This window comes from Mya arenaria, chromosome 14 (assembly GCF_026914265.1).
Source record: "Mya arenaria isolate MELC-2E11 chromosome 14, ASM2691426v1".
NCBI classification, from domain to species: Eukaryota; Metazoa; Mollusca; class Bivalvia; order Myida; family Myidae; genus Mya; species Mya arenaria.
This window is the reverse complement of record NC_069135.1, coordinates 44,759,246-44,770,304: the sequence shown is the minus strand read 5'-3', so window position 1 is coordinate 44,770,304 and position 11,059 is coordinate 44,759,246. Positions and strand designations below refer to the sequence as shown.

The following is an 11,059-nucleotide window of genomic DNA, read 5'->3' as shown; positions in this document are numbered from 1 at the left end:
CCTATCTGACAAATTTCAAGGTTATTTCGGCTGAAAATGTTACCTCTAGGGTGTTAACAAGGATTTTCTATATTTGGGGTCTGTGACCTAGTTTTTGACCCCAGATGACCCTTATTTGAACTTGAGCTAGAAATCAATGGAGCATCCTTTCTGACATATTTCAAGGATATTTGGGCTGAAAATGTTACCTTTAAAGTTTTAACAAGGTTTTTCCATATTTGGGCTCTGTGACCTAGTTTTTGACCCCAGATGACTCATATTCAAACTTGAGCTAGAAATCAACAGGGCAACCTTTCTGACATATTTCCAGGATATTTGGGCTGAAAATGTTACCTGCAGAGCCTTAACAAGGTTTTTCCATATTTGGGCTCTGTGACCTAGTTTTTGACCCCAGATGACCCATACTCGAACTTCAGCTAGTAATCATCGAAACAACCTTTCTGACAAATTTCAAGGATATTTGGGCTGAAAATGTTACCTCTAGGGTGTTAACAAGGTTTTTCCATATTTAGGCTCTGTGACCTAGGTTTTGACCCCAGATGACCCATATTCTAACTTCAGCTAGAAATCATCGAAACAGCCTTTCAGACAAATTTCCAGGATATTTCGGCTGAAAATGTTACCTCTAGAGTGTTAACAAGGTTTTTCTTTATTTGGGCTCTGTGACCTTGTTTTTGACCCCAGATGACCCATATCTAAACTTGAGCTAGAAATCATCGAAACAACCTTTCTGACAAATTTTCAGAATATTTGGACTGAAAAAGTAGCGGAGTTATAAGAAGATTTTTTCTATTTTGGGTCATGTGACCTAGTTTTTGACCCCAGATGACCCATATTCGAACTTGTCCAAGTAATTACTGGGACAAATATCCTGACCAAGTTTCGTGACAATTGAGGCAAAAATGAGACCACTAGAGTGTTAACAAAGTAAGTGTGGACAGACGACAGACAACGGACATTCATCAATCCTAAAATCTCACCCTCAGCCTACGGCTAAGGTGAGCTAAAAAGCAATCTCTAGTTATTATTGGATATCATGTATAAAAATTTGTATGATGTTATCTAGATGTTGACTATTCAAAGTTAGAAAGGTAAAATGAGTTATTATTGCTGTTTAAGTTATGTATTTTCAATGTGATAAATACCGGTACTTCAGTCTAATACAAAATAACAAGAGGCCCAAAAGGGCCTATGCTCTACTGGCATGGCTCTTGTGGTCATTTTCAATCCAGAGCATGTACGTTTGAGTAATAGGCAACAAATATATAGTTCATTTTTAGTGTTTGGGTTAGCTGAAAACGCTGCCCGTTCAACATCTGAGGACAGGAAGTGTTGTAAGCAGAATAGTTGCATGAACTATTTTAATATGTGCCAAGTAAAGATAATCTGAGGGTATTTGATTTCAAAACTGTATTCATCGTCAAAATTTCATTTCTGTAGCTTTAAAAATAAAAAGTCGGTCAAAGTCAAGGACATCCGAGGACAACATTAATGCTTGTTTGCAAAACTCACATGGTCAAAATTTCATTACTGTAGCTTTAAAAATGTATAAGTAAGTCAAAAGGGGTGGGGCCAGCTTTTGCCCAAGGGGCATTATTTCAAATGTTTTCAATTGCATCATATGATGCTCCACAACAAATATCAAGTATGGGCCTTGTGGTTTGAAACAAGAAGATTTTTAAAATATTTCTTAAATAAGTCTCTACGAAAATAGTGACACCCAGGGCAGTGCCAGTTTTGACCCAAGGGGCATAATTTGATCAACCATGGTAGTGGACCACTAAATAAAGCCTTGTTCAAAATAGCAAGGATTTGCATAGTGGTTTCAGACAAAAAGGTTTTTAACATTTCCCAATTTAAGATAGGGGGGGGAGTCCATCCCTTACAAAGAAAAGAGAACTCTTCCCTAGGCCTCCGCCAACGTCGCCGAGGTCGTTTGCATTTGCCGCACTGGTCCCTTGCGGGACAATCTCCATGGGGGGGGGGGGAGGGGAGCTAAAAAATAGACTTAGCTTAAAATAGCATTTTTTATGCTTTCAAGGGCCATAATCCAGGCATGCATGGGCAGATCTGGCTGGTTTTCGAAAGGAACCAAGTTCTAATGGATATCTAAATACTGTACAAGTTTCATCGAGATACAATCAAAACAAGACTGTATCATGTTCACAAGCAATTGTTTACAGACAAACTGATTTTTTAATACTTTCAAGGCCCATAATCTAGGCATGCATGGGCGGATCTGGCTGGTTTTCGAAAGGAACCGAGCTCTAATGGATATCTAAATACTGTACAAGTTTCATCGAGATACAATCAAAAATGAAGACTGTATCGTGTTCACAACCAATTGTTTACACAATAGCATTTTTTTATACTATCAAGGGCCATAATCTAGGCATGCATGGGCGGATCTGGCTGGTTTTCGAAAGGAACCAAGCTCTAATGGATATCTAGATACTGTTCAAGTTTCATCGAGATACAATCAAAACTGAAGACTGTATCGTGTTCTCAAGCAATTGTTTACAGACGCACGGATGCACATACTACGTACACATTACCATCGCATAAGCTCTTCTGGCCTTTGGCCAGTAGAGCTAAAAATCAAATATCTAAAAGTAAAATAATCTAGAAATAAAACATGTATTTATAAAGTAAAAGCTTTGAAAATCTTCTCTGAAAACACAAATCCATGACTTTTGATATTTGGCATGTAGTCTCATGTAGTGGCTCTTATAAACCAAGATTGTTCAAATTATGTCCCTGTTGTTGAAGCTGGCCTCTCCTCGGTGTCTCAGGTTTTCTATATACTAAAATAATCTTTGAACGGCATGGCTCAGTCCTTTGCTATGGTATGTAGTCTTATGTAGTGTTCCTCATCAAATTTGTTCAAATAATATCCCTGGGGCCAAAGCTGGCCTCGCCATGGGGGTCTCAGGATTTCCATATACTTTTATAGTATTTCTTTTGAAAATATCTGAAACTGCAAGTCCCAGACCCTTGATATTTGGTGTGTGACTTCCTTAAAAACCACTGAGTTTCTTTGCTATCAATGATTTCCTTAGCAACTACCTTCATTCATAGCAACCAATGACTTCTTTTCTGTCCAATTACTTCCTTCGCAACCATTGACTATATTTGTTAGCAGACAATAACTTCCTTAGCAACCATTTTTTACCTTATTAACAAATAGCTTTCTTAGCAACCAATGAATACCTATGAAACTACCTTCATCCATATCATCCAATGACTTCCTTAGTAACCATTGACTTCCATAGAAACAGTAGACTTTCATTGCCATCACATCCATTGTTTCTGGGAACAACCAGCTGATAATGTCTTGACTAATTATGAGGACTTAATAAAAAAAAATATAAACCAATAGTTGTGAGTACACAAATAATGCAGTAAATGATTTTATTTTATAAAGATTGTAAATATAACACGCATATATACATATATTTATACAGTTTATATAATAAAACTCAGAGTTGCAATTTATAATTATATCTCCACGGGCTGTCTCAATAAATCATAGAATAAACTCATTGCAATAAAATGTACAAACATGGTTTATATTAAATTTTCATTACCATACATGTGTTATATTTTTGCATGTTCTGAGAAAATGTAACTAAAATATCTCCATAATATATATTATATATGGAGATATGGTAGTAAGTTATGTACTATCATAAACCATGACGTAACAATGTGTGGAGTAAACTAACTTTAATATACTCGTATTATTGTATATGTAGTAATAATTATGAATTAGTATTAAAATAGTTTGTTCACATATGAAACAATTAATGCAAAGTACACATAAACAAGAAAGGTACAACATAGAGGATGTACAGTACAACATAGAGGATGTACGGTACAACATAGGTATGATATGGTATGTTGTATTTGGTTGACATGAGGCCTGTCAAAAGGAGAGTCTGGAATGCCCATTACATGCAAAACTTTCGGTTACAAAACATATGATTGTAAGGTATTGACGCCAGAAACAATCGGCATAAAAACACATGTATTCACAGTCTATATCCTGACAGTAACATATCATTTTTTAAACTATTAATAAGTTTTCAAAAGTACAGATAAACCATTTTGTAAAATGTTGTAAAACTGACTCATCATACTACATGTAAGATACATAACACCTTACACATGAGTGCACAACCTCAAAATTAAAACAGTTATCCTAACAAGAATTGAACCAGATATAAAAATTGGTCAAACTGATTTTATCAATTCTGTTTACAGACATTTTGAGACATACATTTGATTTACTGATATCATTTCAACTGAGTACTACTGTTCTAAGAATATGGTCCGAAATTGGTCACAATGGTTTTGAGCAGACCAACATGTGATCTCCAAACACATTGTTATTGATCACTGCCACTTGTGTTTTGGGCTCAAGTAAGCCGACTTTTGATATCATTTATTTCATTGTTCGTTTTTCAAAAAGCATGTTTTATGTCTTTTAAGGTGTATAGTAAGGAATGAGGTGTAAGAGTTAGTATTGCCTTTAATTTAAGATTTATTAATGAAATAAAAAAAAATGTGTTTAATGATTTATGTAATAGTTAGATGACTTGAATTAAAATCTTAATGATTAATGGGTGGAGTGAGCAAAGCGTAAATGTCTTAGAATACAATCTCATTGGATGACACATTGTCAATGCAAAATCTGATGAAGGGATCCAATGAGTGGCAGTGGGTGGACCTTTCAACAGCCACGAAAGTTGAAGTTCTTAATGATTAAGCCTAGTATTTAATGATTGCCTGTCTGCAATTTCATTGGCTGTATCAAAAATTTATGAAGTTCACACATGACTATTGCCACTATCACGTGATTGGTGGACTGTGCTTGTTTGTTCAAAACTAGCATGAGTTTATTGCAACACAGTTAAATGGCCAACATATCATAGTTTAAAAAATAGAAATAAAACGATACTTGTAAAGATATACAAACTATAGAGTTAAAGCAATCATCAAGGTATGATAATAGAGATACAAGATTTTTCAATTATTTATATAACTAGAGACTTTAGGTACATATTTTTGTCTTAGTCGACTTCAGATATTTTGGCAAAAGCTGATTTTTCAGGAGTGTTTCCTTATTTTAAGAACACTTACTAAATACATTAAATAATTTGCAAAGAAATAAGCTTATTACCCTGAAGTAAATGAAATAACATACAATGTTACTTTTCAAACTGTATTAATGAACTTTTTACAGTTAAACATTACAAAAAAATGCATTACATTAAAATCAAAATAATTTACTAAAGTTCACTACACAACAAATAGAAAAGCTTTGGAAATAACAAAATTAAAATAATTTCTTTTGCATGAAAAAATCATCAAAGAAATCAAATATACAATCAAATATACAATGGAAATTCAGAAAGGCTCACACAAATACTGGTATTTTTCTAGCAAAAGTCTTGTTCATTTATGTTTTAAAATATCCAAGACCCTAAAAGATTTCCATTCAATATCACTGTATTGTGCATAAACTAACAACTTTCAAGACATTTTAGTGATTGCACATATGGGGATCATTTATTTAATTATTAAAAAGGCTTCCAACAAAATGGACCTCCAAACTAATGTTTTGTCATTGATTGATTTTTAAAAGTGGGTTTTATAGCATTTAATGCATGAGAAATGCACAGTATAAAGACATTTGTGCCAACACAAAATTGGTATTCAATGTTGCAGCCTTTGTCAGCAGCCTGGTAGTGCAAACTATCACATGCTGTTCCCTTTTTCTTTCTAATTTTACATAATAACTATATCTGATTATAAATGAGCATTATGAATATAAATGTGTACAATCAACAATTTAAACACATTAAATCTCCTCATTTTACAGTTAGTTAAAACAAGCTTGGATAGCATCTAACAGTAAAATACATTTTTTCTAACTTCAGTTTTCTTCAGACATGGAATTAAAAAAAATGGTTTTAAAACATCTCAATATTGCACATAAGTTTCTATCAAATGAGAAAATAATAGAATGTAAAATAACTTAAAAGCTAGTATTAACCTCTGAATTTGCTTAGCACACTTTATTTCATGGTAATAACTTGAACCTATCAGTTTCCATGATGGCAACAAAACAATACAGTTTGATCTACTGCATATACTGAAATACAAAAAACAACATGGATACATGTAATCATATTTCACTGTTTTTCACCTATCTCACAATATGATGTTCAATTCATAATGCTGTTAATTATTGGTACCACAAAATATCAATTCATTTCACATTTATTATTTCACAGTCTTTTTTTCACAACAAAATTTAATTTCAACATTTCGAGAGGATCCTATCGCACAGGGGGTGGGGCAGAGGGGGCGTGGCTTGACGGCTGACGAGGTAAGAATCCGTTCATCTTCATGTATGATGTGACTTGTTCAGGAATTTCTGCCAACACTTCACGAGCTAGTGCAGCCTGTGCCACAGCGACACTGGAGTTACCATAGCGCTGGCTGAATTCTCGGAATGGTACAAACTGTAAACAGATCGTTTTTTTTGAGTATCTTACATGTAGTATGGAGACTGACAAGAGTAATGTTTTATTCTAATGTGGATGATAAAGTGTACATAACGGGTGCAATATTAACAGTAGAATTTCTATAGTTAACAAGACTTGCTATATATCGCTCACCTGAATATCATAGCTCTAAAAAGAACTTGATTTGAATAATAAAACCCCCAATAAAACTGCTTAGTCACATATAAGACTCCTTATCCAATAAAAATTACAAGCCAAGTTCTATGAGCCATTATTAACCATGAGAAACACACAGCCGGCCCAAGTTACACAGCCGACCCAAGTTACAGTCTGTTTAAGATGTTGCAAACTTTTATTAAACATGATAGTATCTTAAACTATTTAACACGTCTAAGGAAAGGCTTACATGGTGCCTATAAATGCGTTTCTGTGTCTAGCTACTGGTAAGGGGGTGGGGCAGTGGCGGGTTGTCTTGCTCGTGGTAGGATACTGTTTTGTTTCATGTAGCTCGTTACTTGCTCAGGAATTTCGGCCAAAACCTCCTTAGCAAGAGCTGCTTGTGCCACCTGACAGTTTTGGTTACGTTGCAGGAAATTTCTCAAAGGGACAAACTGCAAGTAGATTGAACATTATTCTTAACTTCTAAAGGAGTTAGACACCAGATGGTCCAAAAATTGGCAAATGCAGTATTTCCTCAAAACAAGAATAGATTTGTCAAAACGAATTAGAAGGAGGCCGATGATACGTCACTTTACATGGTTAAATAATAAACGAAACAATAATGTTGCTGGCCCATCTGTGTTTCCCTGTTTAAAACGGTGCATTCCCAGTTTAAATCACATCTGTTTATGAGTACAGATAAATATATAACAACACTATTTTTAAACTTACTGGGATTTATGTGGTAGACAACCGTAGTACATTTCGAATTGGGAAAATGCACAAAAACTGCGAAAGAAGCATGTGTCGAAAGCGATGTGATACATCAGTAAGTAAGATTCAATGCGTTGTACACATAGATGTAATTTTTTTGACATTTTTCTTTTTCTTTTGCAATTGTATCTGGTGTCTAGCCCCTTAAAAAGATTTTCAGCACATGCAAGGTGAATTTAACATTTGCAAATGTTTCATGACAGGATGAGGTTGTGGTTTGAAAACCCCTCAAATTCGGAATCCCATAGTTTTTGCCGATGTGAAATAGAACATTCTGTTATATTTAAATTGGGTATGAATAAGTTGGTGCAATATCATATATATGGATAGATATGGGTTGATTTGTGCTTAGATTGCATCCAAATTAAATGTTATGTTTGAAATGTTAAGATGCCACCGATGACTATGAATATCAAAACAGTATCCTACTTATTACATGTAGTAATTTATTTATGTTAGTCTAAAAGTATTCTGTGATGACCGTATCATAGTTACAAGCTCACTACATGCAGACTAACCCTGTAGACAGTTGTTGTTTTTTCAGTTTAAATGGGCTTGACAATTATTAACCCAGAGTTATGGACTTTGTTACATGTATGGACTGTGTAATGAAACATGTTTAGTAAGTTTAAAGTGAATAATTTGAAATGTTTTTTTCAGGCCAAAAAAGAAATGATGTCCACAATAATTATGATGCCAAGGCTACAACAATAGCTTGACTTGTTCATTCCAAAGACAAGCTATTTATAGAAAATGTTACCTGAACTATATCCCTTTGCGCTACCCTTCCTTGGTATGCAAGCCGAACATCATCTCCATCCAAGACATTCATAGCTGTAATAAATTCCAGGTAATTGAAAATGAATACCACGCCTTTTTCGAGTGCCAACAATATGAGGAAATACGAATAAATTATCTATATAACTGGTATAGTGGTCAGAGAAATCAATTTTCATTTAATTGTTTAATGAGCAGTAACGATAGCTTTGTCGTTAAACATGTTGCATATTTTATCTATCAAATTATAACTGCAGTAGATAGTAGATAAAACATAAAGCAGTCAGTATTTCAGGGTGGCACAGATTATATTATTGTAAACGTTTGTTGATGTTGTATTCTGGGTCGGAGGCCTTTATTTACAAATAAATTGAGTTGAGTTGAGTTGAATAGATAACCAAGCATTCCAGTAATTACAAGAGAAGTATTTTAAAACAGCCTTTAACTGACAACAAGCGGTTAATGCTGTGAAACGTTCAGCAAAAAAACACACAAAATTACATGAGAAAACTTTAAATAACAAGAGGCCCAAAAGGGCCTATGCTCTACTGGCATGGCTTTTGTGGTCATATCAATCTACAGCATGTATGTATGGGTAAAAGGCAACAGACATATAGTTTATGTTTTGTGTTTGGGCTACCTGAAAACGTAGCACGTTCAACATCTGAGCCCAGAAAGTATTGTAAGCAGATTAGTTGCATGAACTATTTTAATATGTGCCAAGTAAAAGTCATCTGACAAAAAAAAATGCTTTCAAAACTGTACTCATAGTAAAAATTTCCGTAGTTTTAAAAGTTAAAAAAAGTTGGTCAAAAGGTCAAAGTCAAGGGCATCCTAGGACAACATTGATCAATTTGAATAAACATTCACAATCAATTGTGCTGAGATGGATGCACGAACACACAAAAAGATTTTCAAACCTTTCCAGATTTATGTTTACCAAACCTGTGAACCCTGGGTGTGGCCAGTAATGACACCAGGTGCATAACTTAAACATTCACAACCAATTTTGTTAAGATGAATGCGCAAACTACAGAACTTATAGCTAAAAAATGGCCTTCGGGCTTTCAACAACAACAAGGCAGAGTAATTCACAAAATCAATCGCAGAAGCAAAAAGCAAATTGTCTCTCAAAATCCTAGACTTGCAAATTGTCTCCCTTAACTCTAGACTTGAATTTACATGTACATGTAAACTTGGCTAAAAATAGAATTCGCTCATGCAGACCTGGCTAAAAATAGAAAGCATTTCTTTAAAACTTTCATGGCCCATAATCTAGGCATTTATGGGCGGATCTGGCTGGTTTTCGAAAGGAACCAAGCTCTAATGGATATCTAGATACTGTACAAGTTTCATCGAGATACAATCAAAACTGAAGACTGTATCGTGTTCACAACCAATTGTTTACAGACGCACGACCGCACGGACGCACAGATGCACATACTACGTACACATTACCATCGCATAAGCTCTTCTGGCCTTTGGCCAGTAGAGCTAACTAGTCTATCTAACATTTGTTTCCAGTATGTATAGAAAAATCCAACACAAGGGCATGCGCATAAGCCGGTAATGAGGCTTGACAAGTTACCAGCCATACAGCGTAAAAACATAACTGAAATTTTTTCTAGCATATCTACAATTATCAATTTGTGGAAAAATTGACGTAGAAAACACACTTTTATACATTTCACCAAAAAGCCCATGTGATGTTGTTTACCAGTGATGTCATAAAGCGTAGTAATTTGAAATCACTATTGACGTCCAATATTTCTTTAAAACTCACGTTTTTACGATTTAACTCTTTTAAATTTTAATTAAAAGTCTTGCATAATTGCATATCTGATTTGCTTTATTGGAATGGCATAATATACTTTTCATAAACCATGCAATAAAAAAAGTAAGAAGTGGCGCGTTGTTGCACAGGACTCATCTTACATGGGGGTGTAAGACGTTTTTTCCAGCACTGGTCACATGACTTAAAACACGCGTCTGGTATGCAAGAAATTCCAGTTTTTCACCCATCCATACAGTGATATTAGTTTTCCAGTGGTTCACAAATTTATGCATTAACGGAGATTTATGTCCGAGAAATTCCAATTGATTTGTTATTACTGAGTACCACAGAAACATCAGTTCCTAAGTATCAATTTCATACTGCAATATTCTAGAATACTACAGAGCTATTAATTGAAATACAATTAAGAAATTAGGGTTTAATTTGTATAATAATACCTTCAAAGTCAGCATCACCAACACCGACAATGATGATGGACATGGGAAGAGTGGAAGCCTGAAAAACGACCAGCATTTCAATAACCAAATGTTGAAAATAAATACAAATAGTTGTGAGCTTCCAAATGTATATCTTTACTCCAAGTTTCAGTGGAAACAAAGAATACAATCGAAAAAAAACCATGGTCCTACAGTATGCGAAACAAACAATGTGTTCTTTAACTTTTTATCAAAAATAAACTACAATCACAATGTAAGTAATGCACCCCTAGAACCTTTGTGAAGATCTCAAAGCAGGACAGCTGTAATAAACTAAGGTGTTAGAAATGTTTTGTGCCGAGCCTTGATCACAAATAAGAACTGCTTTACTTACATTTACAATGGCCTGCATGGTTTGTGGCATATCTGAGATGACCCCGTCGGTGATAATAAGTAATACGAAGTAGCAAGAACCATCACGTTTTGTTGCAGCGAATCTGAGGAGATTTAATATGTGCTTAATTATTTCAAAATTAATTGAGGACTTGCATCAAAACAGTATTAAAATAAGTCACAAACTTATCAGCATATTTCTTTATTTGCAT

The 11,059-nt window shown here is 34.5% G+C and overlaps 1 protein-coding gene across 2 annotated transcripts in view; it reads right to left on the bottom strand.

The window, feature by feature from the left end:
• Window positions 1–3,384: 3,384 nt before the first annotated feature.
• LOC128217514 (copine-8-like) overlaps window positions 3,385–11,059 on the bottom strand; it is a 28,886-nt gene continuing 21,211 nt past the window's right edge. The window contains exons 17-21 of one of the 2 annotated variants that reach the window (XM_052924684.1): window positions 10,849–10,951; window positions 10,476–10,533; window positions 8,227–8,300; window positions 6,940–7,144; window positions 6,390–6,530 (exon numbers count right to left, since the gene is read on the bottom strand). In XM_052924684.1, the coding sequence (XP_052780644.1) occupies window positions 6,971–7,144; window positions 8,227–8,300; window positions 10,476–10,533; window positions 10,849–10,951 (409 nt within the window). In that variant the 3' untranslated portion in view covers window positions 6,390–6,530; window positions 6,940–6,970. Of the gene's footprint in view, window positions 6,531–6,939; window positions 7,145–8,226; window positions 8,301–10,475; window positions 10,534–10,848; window positions 10,952–11,059 lie in introns of both variants that reach the window. The other variant, XM_052924683.1, reaches the window with a different exon arrangement.